The 26,458-nt window shown below is 41.0% G+C and overlaps 1 protein-coding gene across 1 annotated transcript in view; it reads left to right on the top strand.

The window, feature by feature from the left end:
• The window catches only part of IFT52 (intraflagellar transport 52), a 906,963-nt gene extending 880,720 nt beyond the window's left edge, over positions 1–26,243 (top strand). The window contains exon 14 of the mRNA XM_044090140.1: positions 25,653–26,243. Within this exon, the coding sequence (XP_043946075.1) occupies positions 25,653–25,697 (45 nt within the window). The 3' untranslated portion in view covers positions 25,698–26,243. The remainder of the gene's footprint in view (positions 1–25,652) is intronic.
• The last annotated feature ends 215 nt before the right edge of the window (positions 26,244–26,458 follow it).

Here is a 26,458-nt window from a genome sequence, read left to right as displayed (position 1 = left end):
CTGGGAGCAAGGTTGAATACAACTTCCCAGATGGCTTTCCCCATGCCAGAGAAACGGATTAATTTGACAACCAACTTCAAACAAGTGGCCACAAAAACCCAGTTATTTGCAAGGCAAATTCTGCAAGCCTTGGGGTTCATGGACTTCTGCATTCTTCTAATTCCATGTGCAAGGCTGCATATGAGGAAACTGCAATGGTATCTCAAAAGCCTATGGTGTCAACATTCACAGGATCTAGAAGCAATGATTCCTATCATAGCTTGCCTACGCCTAGAATTCCTTTGGTGGGCAGAGGCCTGCCACCAGAACAGCGGACTACCATTCACACTACCCCCTTCCGCCCAAACCTTAACAACAGATGCATCAAACTATGCATGGGAGGCCCACCTGGCAGGGAAGTGCATTCAGGGCAAATGGAACCCAAGTCAAATGCACCTGCATATCAATCAAAAATAAATGTTAGCTGTACAGAATGCTCTGACAGCCTTCAAGGACCACATTCTTCCAGGACAATTATTGATAAAGACAGACAACACCACTGTTATGTGGTACATAAACAAGCAGGGGGTACACATTCTTACCCCCTCTGCAGACTAGCCATGGCATTGTGGAACACAGCCCTGAGCTGTCAAGTCCATCTACAAGCTCAATTCCTGCCAGGAAAACTAAATACACTGGCAGACGAACTAAGCAGAAACCTCATGCATCCACACGAGTGGAAACTGGAACCAAGGATTTTCAACATGTTGACAAGCAAATGAGGGAGCCCAGATATAGACCTGTTTGCCTCCCCCCAAAACTATCAGTTGGACAAATTTTGCACAAGGACTCTCCACAAACAAGCTTGGAAAGTGGATGCTCTGTCCTTCAGCTGGAAAAACCTATCAGTTTATGCCTTTCCCCCTCTGCCTTTGCTCTCCAAAGTACTACTAAAGATCAAACAGGACAAACCAAGGACGATTTTGATTGCACCAGACTGGCCACGGCCAACACTGGTACTCCCTCTTGTGCAGTGTGTCACTGTTGGCCCCATGGTACCTGCCTCAGACTCCTACTCTGTTGTCTCAGCAGGAGAACCAAATTCTGCACCCTCGACTTCAAACACTGAATCTAGCAGCCTGGCTAATTACATAATTTCTCCTTTACCATCCCTCAGTAAACCAGTGATGGATATCATTTTAGAGGCAAGGAGGCCTAGTACTAGAAAGTCTTGTGCTGAAAAATGGAAAAGATTCTGTGCCTGGAACCAATCTCAAGGGATGAGCACAGCAGTGCCCAATTTACCTCATATTTTACAATACTTAACTGAGATGCTTCATAAGGGCCTGTCTTTCTCCTCCATCAGAATTCACACCTCAGCCATCTCAGCTCATTATAACACAGAACCACTCTTCTTCTCTCATCCACTGCTCAAGCAGTCCCTCAGAGGAGCCAAGAATCTACGAATCTACGACCACCCAGGGGAGCTCCAACTCCAGCCTGGGACCTCAACTTTGTATTGGAAAAGCTCACTCTTCCTCCTTTCGAGCCAGCTGCCACTGCAGACTTAAAATTCCTTTCTTGGAAAACAGCTTTCCTTTTAGCAATCACTTCAGCAAGAAGGGTACCTGAATTACATTCCCTCATGGCAGTGGAGCCTTTCATCATCTTTCATGCGAACAGGGTGTCTCTCAGGGCCAATCCCTCCTTCATGCCCAAGGTGGTTTCCAGTGCGGCCCTTAATCAGTCCATACATTTGCCAACCTTCTTTCCTAATCCACAGAACAAAGGTGAATGGATTCTGCACTCTTTAGACGTATACAGACAGCTTAGATTCTACTTGGACAGAACTAAACCTCAGAGGAAATCTAATCAACTGCTGGTGGCATTTGCTGCAGGGGCAGAGGGGAAGGCTATTTCAAAGCAAACTGTTTCCAAATGGATATGCCATTGCATTAATTTCTGCTATAAACACCATGGAAAACCTATCCCTCAGGGGGTCAGACTACACTCTACCAGGGCTGCATCTACTTCTACAGCCTTTCTCAGAGACGTCCCTACCAGGGACATCCTAGAAGCTGCTACCTGGAGTTCTGTACATACTTCCACCAAGCATTACCATCTGCCAGTTGTCTCTAAATCCAGAGCTGGCTTTGCCACTGCAGTCCTGCAGGGCCTTTTAGCTGGTCCTAATTCCATTTAAATTCCTCCTCCCATCCTTAGCTTTGGAAATCTACCCAAAAGTGATGACTGCAACAGTGAAACACGAAGAACATAGTACAGTTGTGTACACTTACCATAAATGTACATGTTCGAGTGTATTCACTGTTGCAGTCCTGGTTACCCTCCCTCCAGCCCCCTTCTTATTTTGGATATACCTCTGCTTTCCTTTGCTATCTTCAAAAGCTTTTTTGGTATATTTGCTTTTTTGTTGGAGGTGTAACCTTGTATATTTATAGATTAATTGCTTCTCATTATGAGGGTACCTGACATCTGGGGCAAGAAAAACTGATGTAATGGCGTTGGCTGCATGTTTTATACCCCTGACAAGAAGGGACAGCAACCGACGTAGGACCCAAGACTTTGTCATTCAGGCCGACTGAGGGCTACTGCAAGCAGATAACCCAAAAGTGATGACTGCAACAGTGAATACACTCGAACATCTACATTTATGGTAAATGTACACAACTGTACTTTTTTTCCCCCCAAATATACTAATAAGATGGAACATGTGCTGCACAAACTTGACATCCATAGGCAACTTTGATTCTATTTAGACAGGACTGAGGACTTTAGAAAATCAGAACAGCTTTTTGTCTCCTTTTCAGATTCAAAGAAGGGTACTCTGGTGGTAAAAACCATGTTGTCAAAATGGTTACCAGATTGCATTTTCTTTACATATACCTCTGGGCACATGCCACTAAATCATAAAATAAAGGCCCACTCAACTAGGGCTGTTTCCACATCTTCAGCCTTTCTGGCTAAGCTACCTATAGATTCCATTTGTGCAGCAGCCACGTGGTCTACACTAATTATCTTTATCACTCATTACAAATTGGATAGGGCCTCCAGGGACAGGGCCTCATTGGTTCCATGGTTCTGAGGAGTATACTTCCGTGAGCCACCCAAGAAAGATGGTGCTTGTGACACTAACCCATCATTGTGAATGAAGGCGAGATAGAACAACTTCAGATAAAGAAGTTATGTACTCACCATAACGTTCCATGTGAGTTGTTCATCTCGCCTTCATTCTTACGTCCCACCCACCAATCCCCCTACCAAGAATTTCTTGAGGACCAGGAAGTTGAGACAAATCTTGGTGATATTTATTCCTTATCTACTGTATTCTGATTTTTCTTACCGGGGTAGTTACCTATCAGTATAGTTGGCTACAAACAAAATCTGAGGGAAGCACCAGTGCATCATGGGATAGGGAGTAGGCCACGAGCTGGTTGAAAGCCTCGAGCTTTTGCATTTGGCCGAGTCTGAGCCAAGGATCGGCTCCGAACCCATCAGTGAGAATGAAGACGAGATGAACAACTCACATGGAACGTTATGGTGAGTACTTAACTTCTTTTTTATATGTAAAAGGTGGGAATAATAATCTCTCAAGAATATGAAGCTTTCTTTAATGTCTGTAAATGTTAATGGTCTCACAGTTAAATACAAAAAAGAAAGAGTAATGAACTATATTAAAATGTAGAGTGTAAATAGCTATGCTATAGGAGACACACTTGGAAAGAACTGAACATGTGAATTTGATAAAGAAAGGTTTTCAGGATGACTATTTAGTGGAATACCTGGAACAAATGAAGAGAGGAATACTTCTATTAATTGCAAGAGGAGCTCCAGTAGTAGAAGAAGATAAAAAGGAGAATAATGGCAGATTTGTAGTACTAAGGGGCTACTGGCAAGGGAGAAGGATCACTCTGGCAAGTATTTATGTTCCACCAAAAACTGCTATAATGGAGCCCAAGAAAATTCTGGGAGAAAAACAATCAGCTTTCAGTAAGGAATATTATTTATAGGTGAGGACTGGAATTTGATTTGTAATGCGAAGATGTGTCTGTGGGGCCCAAAAGAGAAACTATAACAATGGAGGGTAGATTTTTAAAGAAATTTATGAAAATATTTGGCATGGAAGATGTGAATTCAGTACTAGGAATTTAGAGTGAATTTACATATTATTCCCCACAATACAAAAACTGTGCTAGGTTAGACAGAAATTACATTTCACAGGAATATGTGCATTTAAGTGAAGGTCTTGATATGCACCCAATAACTGTTTCAGATCATGCACCAATAATAACTATTTATTTATTTATTTATTTATTTATTGCAGTTGGTTTACCAGGATAGTCCATTGGGCCATAAAGAACCCGTTTTCAATGGAGTCCTGGGGAGAAAAGCTCCACAAAGAAAATGTACATTCAACATTTGACAGAGAAAATGTAGGTACAGAGAGTTAATACAATGTAGACAGGATACAAGTGAAAACTTATCAAATATACAGTAGCAGTCATAACAGTTAATACATTGAGAAGAAAAATACTAGTAATCGAACAAATGTTAAACATTATACAGATTAGAGAACAAACATAGTAGCTATATAAAGTAGGATGAGATATTGGAGGACTATGAGTAGAGTTAGTTATGTAGGGTGGGAGCATGAGCATTCCCACTGTGATGCTAGATGTGAAAAAGAGACTTTTGAAGGTCGAGTGGTTGGAGGTGGTGCGGATGAGTGGGGTAGGGAGTTCCAGAGGCGAGCGAGGCTGAAGGACAGAAGGCTTTTGCCTGGGGGATGAGTAGGTTTGTGCACTTCTAGTAGATTTTGATTATTTGACCTTAGAACTCTGTTAGGTAGGTGCATTTTAAAGGCAGAGGAAAGGGAGGGACAGAGGAAGGGGTTTTGAATAAGTTTATGGGCTAGGGTTAGTTGAGTATAAGATAGTTGGTTGGGAAGTTCTAGCCATTTTAGTTTATGGAGGGATAAACAGTGGTGTGTGGAGGAGTTATGGCTGGTGGCGAATTTTGCAATTTTATTATAGCAGGAGGTAAGCTGTTTTTTTAACAAGGACTGAAGATTAGTTAGTAGTGGGGCACCATAGAGTAGGGAGGGAAAATAAAAACACAGGGTAATGAAATAAAAATGAGACATAGGCCCTTTCCCACCTATCTGTAGAAAAGAGAGGGACTTAAGAAGTGGGTAGTGGACATTTTTGAGGAGGTATTAGAGAAGATAGAAATTTCTTCTGAAAATATAGCTGAGGAGTGGGATAGAATTAAAGTGGGGTTTAAAAATAGGGTGGAAGTAAAAGAAAGGGAGATATGGTTAAGAAATAAGAATTATTTAGATGGACTGACAAATGTTAAAGTATTGCAAAATGGGGGGAATTTCACAGAACAAGAGGAGCAACTGCATTAAAATTCTGATTGGCATCTGTGGAGCTTACCTCGCTGTAATGGGTAATGACTATTACCTAAGGCAGAAATGCACATTAACCATATATCCATAAGGTCAACTGTAATTTGTGTTTTAATAGGCACTAATAGTGTGAGTCAAATCCTAGACTTTTCTTTCCATTGTGCTTTCAAATATTGACATATACGGTGCAGATGTTAAAGCCTGTAGCCCTTGTTCATCACACCCAACATAATGTCTTTTATTTCACTGATTAATTGTGTTCTGCCACCATTGTAACCTTTATAATTTGAAAGAAAATAAGACAAAATACTACATACTCTGGATGTACTCAGACAGCTAAGATATCCTGTGGAGAAAACAAAAACTATAAAAGATGTTAAAATATTTTGTCTTTTTACAAGGCAAGACTGATCTGTGGCCAAACAAACTCAGCCTAAGTTGTTGACACATCGAATCAAAATAATATACGGTTCTGCCAAAAATTATTATACTAGAACCGCTTCCACTTCTGCTTCCTCTTTTAAGAATATGTAAGGTCAGGATAGATGTGAGGCTGCAGCTTAGAGCCATTTACACATATTCGCCAAGCAGTGAATGCACTACAAGCTAGAACCCAATCTGGAAGCAGAGCAGACTATAGGATGGCACTATTGTAAGGCACCTTCTCATAATTATCTACTGCTCCAGATTAGTTCTGTAACTGTTATGGATTTTGTCCAACTGTTATGGGACATACCACTTTAGGAAACAATCTTGAAAGATCTTTCTATAACTGTTTGAAGAATCTCACAGTGACTGTAGATCATTAAAGGAGGTAATTCATGCGGTTGTATGTTTACCCACCCACATTGGGTATAGATCAAGGTTAGGATTACTGCAAAGCTATAGAAAAAATGATGTCATATAGGCTATTGCAGTTGCACAGACAATGTGTTTGCTGTGTTATTAGGATTTCCACTCTGTTAAAAGTTTCACTTTGCTCCTTGTAAGAACTGCAAGTGGTGACTGCTGCCTCTGTATTTATATATGCCTTGTGCAAATTATGACTGAGCTTTGTTTATAAGATGGCACAGGGAGTTGTATGCTGTAAAAATCTGCCTCAAGCATGATAGACAGGGATATGTACAAAGGAGGATGTTATGAATACTGTTTCAGGTGTCATCAACTCACATGTTTACTGTCACAGTGGGTATGCTCATACAACTGTTCTTTCATTCAGTGCACACATTAGTAACTATGAACATGTTTACAGTTTGCCATCCATTCCCTATTGCAAAATTACCAACATACCATTCTTTAATGTAACATAGGCAATTTATTCTTCAAGGGCAGCAGGCACTGAATTCGTAGATGAAACACTGAAATATAAAGTTGTTTGCTAGCAGCAACCTTTTCATTAATTACAGATCTCTTTAATGTGTAATTATTCAGATGACTTTTACATCTGCAAAAATTATGCATATTGACTGATAATGGTGGATTGTAATGACAGAAGTTTGAGTGGCTTTTTATAGTTGAAATGTTCTGAATTGGGCAGTTTTGTCATTATTGGTTCATATGTTTTGTTTCATTACTTACTGGAAAAATGCTCAAAACTATAAATTTAAAACATGCTCTAACAATTGGTGCTGTATTATGTAAGGGATATAATTTAATTGTTATAAATTATAATTTAATACAATCAGGAAGGTGAATCAAATACCTTTTGAATGGTCCTAAAAATGTGTGCAAGGGGCTTATGATTTGAAAACAGCCCAAAGGTAAACTATCCGCTACTGGCCAGATGCATTTTCTGTGAATGTGGGTTTCAATGCTGTTTCAGTGAATGTGAGTTTCAAAGCAGAGAAGTTTTAATGCTAAATTTGTTTTCATTGTGAGACTGTATTGCTTTGTTTAGCAAATTATCCGTGTTTGTGCTATAAAATTTTAAGTAAAAGTTTTACATTAAATCCAAATATCTGTAGTCATTGTAGAAGTAAAACAGAAAACAGTATGCACACTGTGAGTTTTGAATAGTGTTTATGGTAACTGGGGAGGAATGGAGAAATAGCCAAATAATGGGACACTGGAATGGCTGGGGGGGTACCAAAATTACACACATTTTGCTTTCATGTACATGTCCAGAACTTTTGACATGAAAAGTTGGCAACTCTACTAAGGATATGTGTGAAGAGACTAAACAAAAGATAATACAAAAACTGATAATGAACGAGGTTTAAAAGAAAGCAGGAATTTTATGAGCTATGTAATGGTTGGCTGAGAATGACTCGATAAGTGATGTATAATGTTTGCAGCTGCAGTTGTGTCGGCATGGTTTGTAATGTATAATGTTTGCAGCAGAGATCGAATCAGTATGCTTTATTTTAATTTATATAAATGTAAGCTTGCCTGTGTCATACATGATAATTTAATAAACATGTCTCTCTAAATAAAAAAAAAAGTATTCCGTGGCAGCTTTGTCTTGTTCGGATAGAAGAGGTAATAGCTTGTTTGCTCAGAACAGTAGTGAGTTGATCTTTTGAATGTGTAGTTGAAAGTTAAGAGATTGGTCTTGCAAAATGACATGGTATTTGAACGATTTGGTCATTTCTGTGATGGTATTTTTAACATCTTTAATATTAAGGAAGCTGGATGAATTGGCTATTTTTGGTTGTTTCCAAATAGCATTGTTTTTGTTTTTTAGGGATTGAGTATACGTTTCTGACCTACTACCTGTTGGTTGTGGGTTTGGAGGTCGTCTTGGAACTGAGTTTGAATAATAGATTGAGATTTTTTGACGTGTAGATGACCATGAACAATTAGTAGTGTCTGAAGATGATCAGATGGGAGTTTCTTGACAAATATGGAAAATAGCAGAGCGGCGAAAGTGGAAACCTGTGATCCTCCTTTCATAAGAGGATTTGTTTCAGGGATGATGGTGCCTACGTTCACCTTGATGGCTCTATTGGTGATGAAATCTAAAACCAAGGTTTTACATTGCCATTAATGGCTATTTCAGTTAATTTGTCAAATAGTAAGTTATGGTTAATAAGATCAAAGCCATTTGTGAGATAAATAAAGACAGCTCCTGTTAGGTTGACTCTGTCCATATTACTAGTATTGAGAACAGGACATCATACAAAACCTCACTACTAAAATCACCCAAAAACTTCTGTAAGAGGTCAGCCATCTTGCAGGACAAAGTAACCTTCCCCTTATGAATTATATAGCCTCTCATCTTTCTTCCTCTGATTTCCTTACTCATTTCAGTAACCTTCCCATCCCTTTCTGTAGCCAATTCCAAACTGCCTCTGACAGTCTCACCATCCCCTCATGCTTTCCTTCATTCTGCGTCAAAACTGTCCCATCTAAGGACAATTCACCCTCTACTTGAACAAATGAAACTTGATATAGACAACTTTCAGTCATGGTTTATCACTGTAGAGATCACATCATAACCCCATAGAAACATAAATACAGCCTGTGTATTACATTTAAAATTTTGCCAAATGTCTGGAAAATGCCATTGTAAAACCACTGTCAGAACAACCTAGTCCATCTAATCCCTTAGAATTTTAGTCCATTTCTATTCTCCCTACCCTAGGAAAAATTTGGGAAAAATTACTTTACTTGCAACTCATTTCATCCACCAAACACCACCTTCTGTCTCAAAGCAGCATGGCTTTTGGTGTGGTCACAGTGCACCCACAGCTGCATGGACACTCGGTGAAAACATTTGAAATGACAAAGGCCTAATTACTATTTCAATTTTTACTGGCCTCACCAAAGCCTTTGATCTTGTTGTTCATTCATATCTCCTAAACCATCTCACTGAAATAGGTGTTAGTGATGATGTACTGCCCTTCTCCAAAAACTCTCTCTCTAACCACCACTTCTCACTGAATTTCAAGATCTGATGTTGTCATTTTCATTCATTCCTCAATGTATGGGTCTCTGATCTGACTCTGTATATACTCTTGGCTCTGACTCTCGAGTCCTCCCTTTACCTATAATGCCCCGGCACTTGCCAGATTACTTCAGATCTCGTTTACCGCTCTGATTTGGTCGGGATTGCTTTCTCTCGTCCTCTAAGGTGCCTTATTAAATATTGAGTAAAACAGAATTTGTTTTTTCTTCTATTTCATATATTTACTATTTATATCTATGTAGCCTTCCTCCCTTTACTTGTTTTCTTACCTTCGGTATATTGTTTAAGTAATTTTTTGTACAGCTGTTGGTACTAGGCCTTTTTTCTGTACCTTTTGAGGTATTCTTTCTACTATTGTTGGTAGATAATCTCTATTTTTTCTTTCTCCCCCCCAAAAAAAAATCTTTGTATACAATAATTTGTAGAGCTTCTATTTTCTCTCTCCTTTTTAATTAATGCTTGTTGGCTTGTGTTTAGTCATTGGTATGGCTGACAAGCCTACTGGTTTTAAGACATGCACTTCCTTTGAGCATAAGATACCCAGTTCTGATGCAGACAGGGAGTGTATATATTACTTAGCCCCTTCTTATCTGCAGATGCCTTGTGAAATCTGTGCCAGCTTTAATTCGAGGGCAATTAGTGACAGGCAGAATAAGTTGGTCCTGAAGGGCCTTATACCATCTTCTTTTTCCTCTGCTGCTTGTACTTCTGAGGCAGAAACCCCTGTAAAAAAAAAAAAAAAAGCAAAGGTCACAGGAAGTATTCTCCTACATGGTCTCCTGCACCAAGTTTGGAGCCACCCTTCAAAGTCAAAATAGTGTCGGATGTGACACCGTTTAATCCAACAACCTCTGCAGTTAAGTCTTCTCAGATCCAGAGCCCTAGATTTTCTCCAGAGTCTGTGTCTCCTAGACTTAGGTCTCCATTTTTACAGGCGACTACTAGGAAGTCGTCTTGCCCTCATTCCACAACTTCTTTACTCAAGTCCTCCCATAGTCTTTTTGAGACAGATGTGGACAGGATGATAATTCCTTAGAGCACAAATCCAGATGGGGATGTTGCCAGAGCTGTCTTCCACCAGATCAGTGAGCCTTCAGCCCTCTATACACCTCCTAATATCTCCATCTGTGATCTGACCCATAGTTTCTGAGCCATTGGATCCAAGAGCACCAAGAGTTAGTGTCAGATACAAGGATATTACCTTCTTCGGATCTGACATTTTCTGTGACCCATTCAGCGTCAATCCCCACTAAGCAGGACAAGTCCTGGAGTTGAATTTTTGGTGCCACATCTGGGGGGTTGACTTTGACTCTGAGGGTTTCAGGGCCATTGCTTCCCTTTGAAGCCTTGGCGCTGGAGAGCTCAGCTCCAACTCCCTCCTCTGAGGAGGAGATCTTGGAGGGGTGGAGAACAGGCTGAGCTGAGAGCTTCAGCTCTGGCTGGGTTGGTTTCTACTTCTCTTGGACACACTGCCTTTGGGGTAGTGGAAAGGGTTTTCTCCTATCCCAGGGATGTTCATCGTGTTACACTGCTGCAGTCATTACACTTGCGTTATCCTGCCGTCAGGCGGTCCCGTAGTCGGCCAGAGTTCCAAAGTCTTGGTCCGGCGTCAGTTGCTGTCGCTTCTTCCCTGACTTCAGTGCGCCAGGGGTATATAATATGCATCAGACGCCATTTTCTTCAGTCTTTCTTGCCGTGCGGTGCCCAAAGCAGAAGCAGTTCGCAAGTGCCGGTCTGTCGACTCCTGAGATTTTCGAAGTCGAATTTCAGATCCGAAGTCTTCAATAAAGCTAAGTACCCCATTGGGGAAACTTTTTTCTTGCCTCAGACCGATGTCAGAAAAAGTTAATAATTGTATTTCTTGTGGGAAGCAAATACCTCATAAGGACTTCCACTCTTACTGTATCCCATGCCTAGGCCCTGATCACGACGTCATTAGTTGTCGGTTTTGTGCTAGATTTAACAAACGCACTATAAAAAGACGTTTTGATTTTGCTTTGCACTACTTTGGCCGAAGGTTCAATTATACTATGCCGTCAGATCAACCGATGACCGCAATACTGAAAAAATGGAAGGACAAGGATAAAGACAGGCAGCTGAGGTCCAAAACCGACGACGAAACCTCTTCTAGGCCAGTCGCCGGTTCGCCGGTTCTCAGTGAGGTGCTTTCGCATCCCCTGACACCTGCTACCTCAGAGCCACAGGCCGCCTCTGACTCCCACGTGGAGACAACTAGGCCTCTGGAAACTCAAGGTATTGGGCCTACGGAAACTAATCCCTCAGATGGGTCCGGAGCCACTGAGCAGGTATCGGCTTCTGAGGGTGTTTTTCAGACCTTCACAACTTACCATTAAAACAACAGCCAAGACAAAAGTACCATTAAAGACAAAGAAACAAGTACAGCATTCTCCTGGACAGACCTCCATGCCTAAGAAACAGATGCTTAAAATGGCCGAAGTCCTCATTACTCTAATCAGGGGTTCCCATCCCCCTCCTGAGAAAAGGCCTAGGCAGGATACAGACTATGATTCCTCTGATCAGGTTTCCATTTCCTCTGATTCGTCTTCAGACCATGGATACTCTCTACCCCCCTACGAGGACTCTGAAGCTGAAGAATCTATCCCTTCAGCCTCTCCTCCTGAGGATTATTCTTTTGGGGAAACTTTACATACCATGAGGGAACATTTCCATTGGGAAAGTCAGGATTACTCAGAATCCAAGAAAAGGCTCAGGGATTTCCTTTTATTGCCTCAGCACAGGCCCTTGGCTATTCCGCCTGTGCTAGATATTGTGGATGATGTGTTCTCTGAATCCAGCTTATCTCCTGATTCTTTTCCCCCTGCACCAGCCAAGCCAGATAGATATTATAGAGTCCCAGACTCTCACAAGTTTCCTTATAAAAACCCTTCGGCTGATCCAGAAACTATTTCCCAGGGTCCAAAAGGGGTTAAGGCTTCCATTGCAAAAAATCCAGTACCCTCTGACAGAGATTCCAGCGCTTTGGATAGATGGGGGAAGAAAGTATACACTTCTGCAACTTTAGCAGTAAGAGCTTTAGATTGCCAGTTTCACATGCTTAAGTACCAACAATATTTAATGGCTCAGTTAAAACAGAAAATGCTTGCAAGCTCAGAAGCTCCTGATTATAAAGAAATGCAGGATTTATTGCATGCAGTTGAACAGGTGGGAAAACATACTCTACAATGTGGTTTTGATTCTTTAGAGGCATCTTGTAGAGCCGCAGTTACAGGTTCTGTGATTCGAAGACATGCTTGGTTAAAAGAACAGAGTTTACCTGATCATGTTAAGGCAAAATTATTGGATGCTCCTTTACAGCATGATACCTTGTTTGGTGTTAAGGCAGAAGAGGTGTTAAAGAAAATGGGGGATAAAGCTAAATCTATGCAAACAGTCAAGGATTTCTTACAGGTACAGCCACCTCGATTTAGCAGAAATTGGCCAACAAAGAACTGGTCCTTTCCGGTGTCAGACAGGCCACAGAGAGGCAGATACAGATGCCCAAGAGGCAGATCTCAACCCCAAGTCTCAAACAGACAACGACAGTGTGGCACCTCAACCCCAACAGGAGGTGAGGACAAGTCTCAACCTTACAGGAAACAGTCACAATGACTTTCCCCTTCGTACGCCAAGCACTTCCCTTTTGGAAGCCCCCTTAGGGGGAAAACTAGCACTTTTTTCTCAAAACTGGCAAACAATCACCCAAGACAAATGGGTTCTGAATATTGTGTCTCAAGGTTACAGGTTCCACTTTCATACTTTACCAAGGCTAAAAGGAATGCCAGACCTGCCACAAAATCAATGGGCAGAGGCACAGAAACAAATTTCAGCCCTCATGGACATGAGAGCTATTCAAAAAGTACCACAACAGGAACAAGGACAAGGATCTTACACAAGACTCTTCCTGGTCCCCAGAAAGGGCAAGGCCTGGAGGCCCATACTAGACCTTTCAATTCTAAATACTTACCTGGATATTCCGAAATTCAAAATGTTGACATTACAGCAGCTTCTACCCATGCTGGGCAAGAAGGCTTGGCTTGTTACTCTGGACCTCAAAGAGGCATACCTGCATGTCCTTATCAGACAGAAAATTGTAGAAGATACCTCAGATTCAAAGCTGGTACAATGCACTACCAATTCTCTGCACTGCCCTTTGGCTTATCTACTGTGCCCAGGGTCTTCACAAAGTGCCTGGCACCAGTAATTGCATTTTGCAGACAAAAAAGAATTCAAATATATCCATACCTGGACGACTGCCTCATTCAAACAGAGACAAAGGACATTCTTCTACAGCATCTGACGTTTGTAAAAATGTTGCTAATTTCTCTAGGGTACACAGTAAATGAAAAGAAGTCAAAACTAGTGCCCTCACAACAGATTATATTCCTGGGTGCCAGCTTAAATACAACGGCCCAGATGGCTTACCTCATGCCAGACAAACAAGTTCAACTAACTCAATATTTTCAACTACTGGCAAAAAGTCCCATCTCCCTGCAAGAAAAATTCTGCAGGCCCTGGGATTCATGGCATCCTGCATATTACTAATACCATATGCCAGACTGCATATGAGGAAATTACAATGGTACCTAAAAAGTGTTTGGACTCAACACTCTCACAGTTTAGAAGCAGTAATACCAATGATTCCCTGCCTACAACAGGAGTTTCAATGGTGGGCACAGGCATGTCACCTAAACAAGGGTCAGCCTTTTACCCTACCCACAGCCAGGCAGACACTAACAATAGATGTTTTGGATTAGTCCTGGGGAGCACACATGGCAGGAAAATGCATTCAGGGCAAGTGGACCACAGACCAGATGCATCTTCACATCAATCAAAAAGAGATGTTGGCTGTTCAAAATGCCCTAACAGCTTTCAAGGACCTTCTGCATCCAGGACAATTATTATTAAAGACAGACAACACCACAGTAATGTGGTACATAAACAAGCAAGGGGGTACTCATTTTTATCCCCTATGCAGGCAAGCCATGACCTTGTGGAACACAGCTCTAATGTGTCAAGTTCACCTGCAAGCACAATTCCTGCCAGGAAAGAAAAATACTCTGGCAGACGATCTAAGCAGAAATATCACGGACCCTCACGAATGGAAATTGAATCCACAAATCTTCAGCATGGTAACAAAAAAAATGGGGATGCCCAGACATAGATCTTTTTGCCTCCCCACTGAATTGCCAACTACAAAAATTCTTTTGTTCAGTTGGAAAAACCTAAAGGTTTATGCCTTCCCGCCACTGCCTCTCCTTTCAAAGGTACTCCTAAAAGCCAGACAAGAAAAACCACAGATGATCCTGATTGCTCCAGACTGGCCACACCAGCACTGTTACCCTACCTTAAGGAACTTAGCTCAAGGCCCACCATGGATTTTGCCTCAAATTCCACACCTTCTGACTCAACAAAACAATCAGATCCTGCATGGTCAGCTCAAAACCCTAAACCTGGCTGCATGGCAGATTCATTAGTCAAACAGGCAACACTTCTCTCTAAAGCTGTTATGGATGTCATTTTGGAGGCCAGGAGGCCTAGCAGCAGGAAAGCTTACTCAGAAAAATGGAAGAGATTCTGCACCTGGAACCAGGCTCAAAACCTTGACCCTCTGGTTCCAAACATTCCTCAGATTTTACAATACTTAACTGAGATGCTGGACAGAGGCCTATCCTTCTCATCAATTAAGATCCACGCCTCTGCCATTTCAGCACATTACAACACGGATCCTCCTTTATTCTCTCATCCCTTGCTAAAACAGTACCTCAAAGGGGCTAAAAACATGAGACCACCCCGGAGAGCACCAACACCAACTTGGGACCTCAATTTCATTTTGGAAAAACTAACCCTGCCACCTTTTGAGCCAGCCAATACAGCCGATCTGAAATTTTTATCATGGAAAACAGCTCTGCTCCTGGCAGTAACTTCAGCACGAAGAGTATCAGAACTACATGCATTAATGGCAGTGGAACCTTTTATAATTTTTCATCAGGGCAGGGTTTCTTTAAGGACAAACCCTACCTTTATGCCAAAGGTGGTATCTAGTGTGGCTCTTAACCAAACCATCTATTTGCCAACTTTTTATCCAAACCCCCAGAATAAAGGGGAGAAACTTTTGCATTATTTGGACATACACAGGCAGCTACGCTTCTACTTGGACAAAACAAAAGCTTTCAGGAAAACTGAGCAACTGTTTGTAGCATATGCTGCAGGATCACAGGGCAAGGCTATCTCAAAGCAGACTATATCCAAATGGATAGGACACTGTATACGTTACTGCTACACATAGCATGGAAAATCAGTCCCAAATAACATTAGGCCACATTCCACCAGGGCAACAGCCACTTCAACAGCCTTTCTCAGAGGAGTACCTACCAAGGAAATGTTGCAGGCTGCAACTTGGAGTTCAGTGCACACCTTTACCAAGCATTACCACCTGCCTCTTTACTCTAAATCCAGAGCAGGATTTGCCACTGCAGTTCTGCAGGGCCTCATAGCCAATCCTAACTCTTTATAGACCAGCCACCCAACCTTAGCTTTGGGATTCTACCCAAGTGTAATGACTGCAGCAGTGTAACACGAGGAACATAGTACAGTTTTGTACCTACCATAAATGTAGATGTTCGAGTGTTCCCACTGCTGCAGTCCAGGTTACCCCCCTCCATCCCCTCTGAACTAGCTGGACTTATCCATACCTTTCTATTCTATACAACCTTTGTGGTGTATTTGCTTGTAACTAAAGGTATTGTTTTTATTTTTATACGTATATCTTTTATTAGCAATATGTATTGCCTACCTACTTGGGGGCACCTGACATCTGGGGCAAGAAAAACTGAAGAAAATGGCGTTGGATGCATCTTATATACCCCTGGTGCACTGACTTCAGGGAAGAAGCGACAGCAACCGATGCCGTACCAAGACTTTGGAACTCTGGCCGACTACGGGACCGCCTGACGGCAGGATAACCCAAGTGTAATGACTGCAGCAGTGTGAACACTCAAACAAACTGTACTTTTCTTCTACTCTCACTTCCTTGGCATATATACCCATTCCCCCCAATGGATTTGAGTCTCGTCACCATTCTCCACAGGGACAGCCAGCCCATAAGAGCTTCCAGACAGTTCATGTACAGGAACTCCCTGTCTCTTCTGTTACCTGTTCAGAACATCCCAGTGAAGAAGTCCACCGAAATAGAACTTGCAAGAGGAGACACTTAGATTCACCTCAGGAATCTTTTACTGAGGACACTAATTTTAAGAAGGAAGAAGGATCCCCTAGGTCCCCACCTGATGTCTCTTTCAGAGACATTTTGGAGATCCTGCGCCAAGATGGTAGTTGGGCCTCCCAAAGCCCTTCCCAAGAGCAATCTATGTGACAGATTTGGAAAGCACATTTATGCTTTGGCAACCTTTGCCTTGTGGTCAACTACCTGGCACATTTTGCTAGATTACAGAGGGACATGATCAAGGAACTCTCTAAGTCTACCCCCACGATCCATTTCAGCAGAAGAAGAGAAAGCTTACTCCTACCAACTGGCAAACTTGTACTCTATATCCAGCGCATCCATGAGGTTAATATCTCATGCTGCTGAAGGTTCCTCTCGGGCTGCTGTTTTAGGTATAGCCATAAGGAGACATGCCTGGATGAGATAGTGTGATTTTTGCAGAGCCCTTTAAATCCTCTTTCATCAGTGCTTCTTTTGATGTATCTTCCCTGTTTGGGTCCACAGAAAAAGACACACTTTCCCGCAATGAGCAAGATGGAAAGACCTTGCCTGCTGTTGGAATTTATTTCTCTACCCCGCAAAACCATTTTTCTAGGACTTAGCATGGTGGTAAGAATATGTGGTTCCAGAAATCTCCCGGACCTGTTCAGGACTCACATGGGGATTTTTCTTCCTGAGGCAGAAGGGGAAATAATAATGGAAGACACGCCCTTGTGCCAGAGGGGGTCAGCAGAACCAAGGATCTTGAGAGTCTTTTTTGGACAGGCCTTCAGGTGTTCCTAAAAAGTTGCCCGACTGTTTTTCTGTGGAGACAGTCAGGGTGCTTTCCTTGCATCCAAATACCTGGAGAGCCATCACAAGAGATTCTTGAGTGCAAGGATAGAATCCAGAAGATATTTCATTCTCTTTTCACAAAACCCCTCACAAAAGAGACATCTCCCAGATGTTCCACCCAATCAAAGGGAGTTAGCATCGTTAGAAATTCAAAAGCTGCTAGAGAAGAGAGTCATCCATAAGGCCCCACCAGACCAAGCAGGATCTGGAATTTACCCAAGGTTCTCTGCAGTGTCAAAGAAATCAGAGGACCTAAGACCTATCCTGGATCTCAGACATATCAATCAATTTCTGAAGACCTCGAAGTTCGGATGGTCATGGTTCAGTCTATTCTCCCTCTTCTACAGAAGGATGACTGGATGTGCTCTATAGATCTTCAAGATGCGTACTATCACATCAAAATGAACAGACGCTGTTGAAGATAAGCTGGGAGCCGGTCATTACCAGTTCAGAGCCCTGCCCTTTGACCTCACCACAGCCCCAAGATGTTCACCAAATACATGGCAGTGGTGACAGCTTATCTCAAACTTCACAGATTCAGAGTGTTTCCTTATTTAGATGACTGGATCCTTTCCACACCAACCAGGCATCTCCTAGAAAAGGCCAGGGATTACTTACACCAGTTGTGTCCATTCTTAGGGATCACAGTAAATAAATCCAAGACTAAACTTCAACCAGTTCAAGTCTTGGTGTTTATAGACACTCACTTGGATACAGTCAGACAGTTCACTTTCTTACCCCATAGCAGAATTATTTTTCTAAGACTGCATGTCAGACAGATTCTAGACCATCCCTGTCCTCCTGCAAGACTGGTTCTTCTAGCCTTAGGTTCGATGGCTACAGTGATCACCCTATTATTTATGGCTCACTTTCACATGAGAATCCTCCAGTGGACCCTGTCAGTACAATGGTTGATGCTTTGGCATCCATTAAAGTATCCTATAAAGATTTTGCGAGCCTGCAAGGATTCCATACTTTGGTGGATCCAATCCAAAGAGCTTTCTCAGGGACACCCTTTTATCTTTTCTCCCCTGAAGGCCACACTGACCATGGATGCCTCTCATTTGGAGTGGGGGGGGGGGCATTTCTTGGGATGGACTGTTCATGGTACATGGTTCCCAGAAGAGACAAATTTGCATATCAGTGTCTTAGAGATGAGACAGCTGTATTACTGTTTCAGGCCTTTCAGAACTCTCTCACTCTAGGTACAATTGCTATCCAGATAGACCACATGTCAGTGGTTTGGTACATCAACAAATAAAGGGGAACCAAATCTTTTCCTCCTTGGTGAGAAGCAGTGAGAGTCCGGCAGTGGGTGACCTCCTCCAGCTGATTTCTTGTAGCAATGTACATTCCAGGGAAATCCAACATCTTGACCAACAAGCTGGTCTCTCAATCCTGTAGTGACGGAAATTATTTTTCGTCACTGGAGTCGACCTTTCTGCAACTTCTTGGCCTCTCCCTTCAGCAACAAGTGCAGCAGATTCTTTGCCCTAATCCCCCCCTCAGGGGGAGTCACAGAGAGATGCTGTAATCTATGTTTGGCCCCACAGTTTCCTGTATGCTTATCGCCCCCTTCCCCTAATACCCAAATTTCTTCAGAAAGCACAACAGTTGAAGAGTAAGGTGATCGTCATTGCTCCCTTCTGGCCTTGGCAGGTGTAGTTCCCATTCCTGTCGTCTGAACTTCTATGTCCACCTTGGACACTGAACCCCAGTCCTGATCTACTATCGCACCCATCGGGAATGATTCATCCGAACACTCAAGGCCTCCAATTAACAGCATGGTTTCTCCAATTCCAATGATGGCTAGATAGTCCAGGCTTTCCTCTCCAGTTCATCGGATTTTATCCTCTCATAAAAAACCTTCTACATGGAACATTTATAAGAGTAAATGTAAAGATTTTCATACTGGGCAGAACAAAGATAGCTGAATCCCTTTGCAGCGACTATTTCTGCTATGTTAGATTTTCTGACTTAAATTTTTCAGAACAGTGCCAGTTTCTCCACTATAAAGTTCAGCTTGCAGCCATCTCTAATTACTGCATAGGACATAACGCCTTCCCCCAGCTTCTTCTAAAATTTGTAAGTCTTCTGAAGGGTACTTATCTGCTTAGACCTCTAGTAAGAGACCCTACTCCACCCTGGGATTTTACTGTTTTGTTAGAAACTTTAACCCAATCCCCCTTTGAACCCTTGTCTTAGTCCTAAAATTACTCTCCTGGAAAACAGTTTTTTTTATTACCATTACATCAGCAAGGCGAGTTTCTGAACTCCAAAACCTCTCTTCAAAACTGCCTTTTTTTCATAAACACAGATTGACCTTGTGTACAAACCCTTCCTTCCTTCCAAAAGTTGTTTCCGAGTCAAACATGAATCAAGTAATAAATTTACCAGTCTTCTTTCCAAAATTTGACAGTAAAGGAGAATACATGCTACATCTTTAAGATGTACATAGACAACTTCATTTTTACCTCTATAAGACAAAATGATTTTGAAAAACTGATCAACTCTTTGTTTCCATTGCTAAAAACAAATTGAGAAAAACCGTAAAGTTACCTTACCTAAATAGATAACAGTTTGCATTTCCTTTGTATATCGTCTAAGAGGATTGTCCTTACCTAAATCTCCAACGGCTCATTCGACTAGATCCTTGGCTACGTCAGCTACTTTTTGGGCCAGAGCTTCAACTGATGACATTTGTGTTGTAGCCACATGGTCTATTTCTCATGCGTTTATTGCTCATTACAAGTTGAACATCATACCCAGAAGCAGGGCTGCTTTTAGCTCCATGGTTCTCCGGAATATCCTTCCATGAGGGTCACCCAAGATTATCATAGCTGGGGAATCTGTCCCATATGTTGAGGCATGAATTAAAATGACAACATCAAATATTTAAGCTATGTACTCACCATAACTATGCATCTGTGTTGTCCATTTTAATTCTTTCTCGACTGTCCACCTTCCTTCCCCCAATCCTTATCCTTTGGGAGTGACTTGATGAGGTACAGTATATAGGAACTGTTATTCCCAATTTGAGACCATACTCTGTCTCTGTTCTATTTCTTGGTATAATTATTATATGTATTTATGCCTTCAGGCATATTTAACAGCAGCAAACCCATTCTGAGGTAATCTGGCAAGTGGGGGGCATTATGGGTAAAGGGAGGAGCTCACAAATTGGATCCAAGAATTTAAAGAGTTTGGCCGAGTCAGATCCAAGGATCGGATCCAAGATCCATATTTTGAGGAAAAATGAAAAGGGACAACACAGATGTATAGTTATGGTGAGTACGTAACTTAAATGTGTCAACCTTTCCATCAGTTTCTATGTACTTTATCAAATTCTCCTTCCTTTTATCCTGTCTTCCTCTCCTGTTTTATATTGATGACATGGTCTTATTCCACTCCAGCCACTCTGTCTCTTCTTTCAAACTTGAGCTTCAGGCCAATGTTTTATGACTGTATTCAATGTGTCATTGATAATTATTGCTGAACTCCTCTAAAACAAAAAACATGCATTTTGATAATGGGCAAAAGCTCACTTCTATCTTCAGACATCTACAAATCCTCAATAATCTAAGTAACACTATTGAAAATGCCACTTCATTAAAATACCCTAGGGATCTAGTTGGACCCCTTCCTAAATTACCATCTCCACTACACACACACATGCACACACACACACACACACACACACACACACACACACACACACAGTTCTCACCTAGTTTTGGCTAATAGGATCTTCCCTTTTCTATTCAGACTTTGTAGGAGTGTCATAAGTACAAAGGTATCCCACTGATTGCTGCAGCCTCTACAATAAATACATCCATTATTTGTTATTCAATCCATTGCAGGTGCCATTCACAGATTCATCACTCTGTCCCCAAGAAATGAACACCACTATAATACCATTGAAAAAGCTGACTGGCTACCTATGAAACAATGTGCTAACTTTCTGCTTGCCTAGCAATTATATAAACTGATCAAGAATGAGACCTTCCCTCACTAGCCTTTAGAATGTTCAGAGATACACAAACATATGCAACCTTAGAAATCTTATCCACTCAGGTCCTCTCTTCCAATCCCCCAAACAAGGATTCACTGTACAAAGCATACTTTCTCAGTCCTTGGATCCAAACTGTGGGAATGTCTCACTTCTTTTCTAAAAGATCATTCCTCTTACTCCATTGCCTGATTTAAAAATCAAAGCACATGACAAGACTGCTATCTTCTATTGCCATATACCTCAAGCTGGCTCTGATATTCACCTTGTATATAATATGTGTATATACTGCATTTTGTCAGTCACTGTGTATATTAGATAATGTATCTATTGTGTTAACCCCAGGCTGTGACTGAAATATGACCAATGGGATCAGAGCTGTACCCTGGTTAACAAATTCAAAATGAATGAATAAATAAATCACGTGTCTTATTCTGAACTACAAATAAATAAAAAAATGAAGTTATGTTATTTAAGACCCAGTAGAAACTAGTCCATACACCAAATAACTAGAAAATTCAAATCAATTCTACTGATGCTGTTGAAATGCAGAACACATTCAGGTATATAGGTATATGGATGGAGCAAATGTTAAGTTTTCAACATCAGATAGAAATGAGAATAGCAAAAATTTGCAAATTAGTCTTTTGGACCAAGAAAATGTCTAATTTCTTGACCCCAGAAGGTAAATTAGTAGTTGAAAGTGGACTCTCTTTAACAAAATGCAAGTAAGTAAGGGCATAAGTAAATAACTTGAGTTACACCTTCCCACTTATTCACTGCTGTCCCTCAAGAAAAAATGTCCTCCCTGCATGACTCTTCTAACAAAGTAAGTCTGTTCATACCTCTTGTTCTGCATTAAGAATACCACTGTCAGATTTTAACAAAAGCCAAATGGTTTCTTGTCCAGCAGAGAAGACACCTACTCCTGGGCTCCCTTTTTTGTAAACAGTTTAAATTATATTTATTTTTATTTTTCACAGGCAGGCAGTTAGTGTGGCACTCCCAGTGTACCCTAAGGTCACTCCCTCCAAATATTGTTGTTGTTCAGAACTTTTTATAAAAAAACTTGCTTGCAGTGACCATGTTTTTTTCAGTGCTAGCTTCTAAACTTTGGGAATCATTTGTCTGCCTCTCTGAAAAGTAGTGAGACATGCTTATTTTTCTAAGTATATCTGCAAAGCACCTGTTAAACTGCCAAATGCACATGCTTCCATGGTAATATTCACCCATTGCTTCCCTAGATATGTGTAATTCAACTATGCCTAAACTCAGCTTAACAGAAGTAATCACTCAGATGTAAAAGATGAAGGGCCAAATTCATAAACCTACTGTGACTTGTACATGGCCATGTTCACATCACAGTATATTTTTGGTATTCAAAAAGCACCCCTACATAGTGCAGCATGGTTCAGTAGCACAAAGACTTGCAGCACTGCCAAGGGCTGGCCCTGTGGCTTTGTAGAATGCTGAGGCCTTCCAGGAGGATGGGTATATGCTCCCAATTTTTGTTTACTTTGGTTTGGTTCTTTGCTTTTATGTAGAGTCTGCATATCCTGCTCATGCCTACATGAGTTTTTGCTGGTTGCTCCTATTTCCTCCTTAATACTAATGAAATGTCATTAGGTAAATCGATCAGTCCTATAAGTTGAATGTAGATGCTTGTGAGGTATGTGATGAGTGGTTGTTTGCAAGCATCCTATGATGGGCTGGCATCCTATCCAGGTTCAGTTCTGGGTCTTGTGTCATGCTTATTGGATAGACTTCAGGTCCTCTGATACTCTGAATAGGATAAAACAGATAATCCAATGCTGTCTGTTTTTGTCCGATTCAACCTTTGAGTTATCGGATCTGACCTTGGCGCTTTTCAGAAGCTTTGGATCTAGCTCTGTGACTCCTTTCCTACCCATAATTCCCTATGCTCCCCAGAGTACATCAGATCTCATTTGCCACTTGATCCAGAATGACCTAATCTTAGAGGGCTCTGACTAGTTAGGCAGATAAGTGTTTTTTGTCTCTCATTACAAAATTTCTTCAGAAAGGCTAAAGGTGCAAGATCAAAGTTATCCTCATTGTCCCCATTTGGACCTGGCAATTTTGTTTTCATACATCCACCTTGGGAGCTGGATCCTCATCCAGATCTTATGAGTCACCCATCCAGTCAGCCTCACTGAGACCTGAAAACCCTGAATTTAACCACATGGTTCTTCCAATTCTAATTGTGGCCAGGGATACCAGGCTTTCTGCTCCAGTAATTCACATTTTGTCTTCTTCATAGAACCAAGTACTAGAAAGGTTTAGCTCAGAAAATGGAAAAGGTTTACCTAAAGATCTTCCAGAGGGCTAAATCCCTTTTCAGCCCCTCTTTGATCCATTCTGGATTTCTTGATGGAGGTTTTTCAAAAAGAATCCAGCTTTTCAGCTGTCAAGATGCAATTAGCAGTCATTTCCAATTTTCACATTCGGCAAAATCAAACTTCTGTTGCTTCTTTCTCAAGATTTCAATAGCCGTAGGGAACCTTCCTTTTAAGGCCACCTATAAGGGCTCCAATTCCCCATGGGACATTACTGTCATGCTTCAGACTTTAACACAAGCCCCATTTAAGCCTGCTGCTACAGTGGATTTTAAATTCCTTTCTTGGAAAACCCTTGGCTGTCTTGTCCACAAGGAGGATTTTGCAGTTGCAGGCCTTCTCCTGTAAGCCCCCATATCTGGTTTTTCATCAAGACATTGCGTCATTGAGAACAAATCCTAACTTTCTCCCAAAGGTGGCATCTGAATTAAACCTTAATCAGACTATCAATCTGCCAGTGTTCTTCCCAAAGTTTTCTAGCAAAGTAAAGTATATTTTACACTGGATCGACATTCATCGACAACTCTGTTTTTATTTACACAAGACTGAGGATATTAGGAAATCTGTTCAGCTTTCCATTGCTCTCTCTAAAGCAAAATTTGGTCAAGGAGTATCAACATTCACTCTGTCCAGGTGACTTGCCAGATTGTATAATGTTTGTGTATGAAATATTGGGACTGACCTTGCAATAACAAACCAAAGGCTCATTCTACTAAGGCAATAGTTACTGCTACTCTCTTCATGGTTAGGGTCCCTGTTGATGAGATTTGTGCTCCAGCTACTTAGTGTAGTGTTCATACTTTTGTCTTGCACTGCAAGCTAGATGTACAGTCTAGGTACCGTACCTCCTTTGGCTCCACCATTCTGTGGAATATCCTTCTTTGATACCACCAGAGTGTCTTGATAGCTTGGGAATCTGTCCCAAAAGTTGAATTGGATGAAAATAGTCAACATCACATATGAACGTTATGCACTTAACTATAGCGCTAGATCTTTGTTGTGTTGTTTTCATCTAGTTCAACATCCCTCCCTCCATCCCCCAGCCTAAATTGTCCCTTTATGCTCCTATATAATGGTTGGACCTGACCAGTGACATTATCCTTGGAAAGTCTGGTTGTTGCTGTCCCTCCTGGTTTTGCCTTTTTTGGTTCATCATGTTAGGTAGGTCTATGTATATTGATTATAAGATAAAGCTTTTGTTTATAAAGCAGGCAAACTTGATCTGAGATACTTTGTGGAACAGAGGGGAATTGTGGGTAATGGAGGAGTCATGAGTCCTCGATCTGAAGCATCTGAAAAGCACAGAGTTCGGATCCAGTCAGATCTGATAACTTGGAGGCTGAACCAGACAGAAACAAGACAACAAGAATGTAGCATTATGATAAGTACATACATTTTGTTTAAAGAATGAATGAAATGAATGGTTTCAGCGCCCTTCTGTGGAAAGAAAGGGCCAAAGTGTCAGTTGTCATATGTGTATTGTAAATAGAAAATGTGTTTAGTGTCTTAACAATAAGCCCAAGTATACAAAACATTTGTGAACTCTACCATAAAAAGACCTCCTAGACCTGTTTTATAGTAAACAGTGTATCAATTTATTTCTGATGGAAATAAAGTTAAAGTTGTCAGTCTGTTATAATGACTGACACAAGAGAGTTGCTATTTAAAGGTCAGTCTTTGTGAGTAATCAATCCATAGACCTTTCATTATCTGACAGAGTTGTTGTTTGACTCTTTGCCTAGCTAATGTGATTTAACACTGATTTTCACTGGGTATACTAAGGCTATTTCAGCAATTGATTCAGATAATCAGATGACATTGTTGACATACTTGCCATGAGTTGCGGTGTTAAACAAGCATAATTTTAAAATCATTACTTTCTTTTATTTTCCTCTTAGGAACATGACATAGATACCTCCCAAAATGGATTTGCTGCCTTTTAGAACACTTAATTGAAAGACTGCAGCCTTGGCTCACTTCTTCATTTAAGAATGCAAAACATTTAAGATGCATATGGAACCAGAATTTTGTTCGTTTCCTGTATTTGGAGATACGTTTTTTCTCTCTCTCCATCTTTCTTTTTGGAACTTCATGAAGTGAAAAACTGTACTGAAAGTTGGACCAGTACCTCATCCAGATCATAAACTTTTATACTGCACATTAAAGCCCTCTGTTAATATATATTTTTAAACCACAATGACAATGAAATAAAATATAAATGTGGAACATTTATTTTCATGCAGATGCATGATTACTTTTGAATGACTTACTTATGTTTTATGATATTGTTTGTCTTAGAGATGTAAAAAAAAAAATCAGTCAGGAGTTTAAACCTTGAAAGTATTACAGAATATTTTGTCTGAGCTGTCTCATGCATTTGAATTTTGTAAATATGTAAAATGAATGTTGGCATTTTATGTATTGAATTATAGCACGTCATAAATGTCTCTGAGTCAAATATTTGATTAAAAATCATTTTTGTAAGTAAACATGGTCAGAATGTAGAATGGCTGAATATTTTTTAACCAAATTACTACAGCCAGGATTGTGCACTCCTCTTCAATTTCTCAGTGTTTCCATACTTAAAACATCAGTATGCACACCGATTGCCTCACATGGCTTACTCCATAACAGGGGTTTACTAAACCATTCTTCTAGGTTGCCTAACAGTTCTGGTGAAGGATCATACAGTCTGACTACACGT

Source organism: Protopterus annectens, chromosome 12.part0 (assembly GCF_019279795.1).
Source record: "Protopterus annectens isolate FY-2018-M chromosome 12.part0, PAN1.0, whole genome shotgun sequence".
NCBI lineage: Eukaryota > Metazoa > Chordata > Ceratodontiformes > Protopteridae > Protopterus > Protopterus annectens.
Note: the sequence above shows the minus strand (reverse complement) of the source record. Positions and strands in the feature narration are given on the sequence as shown.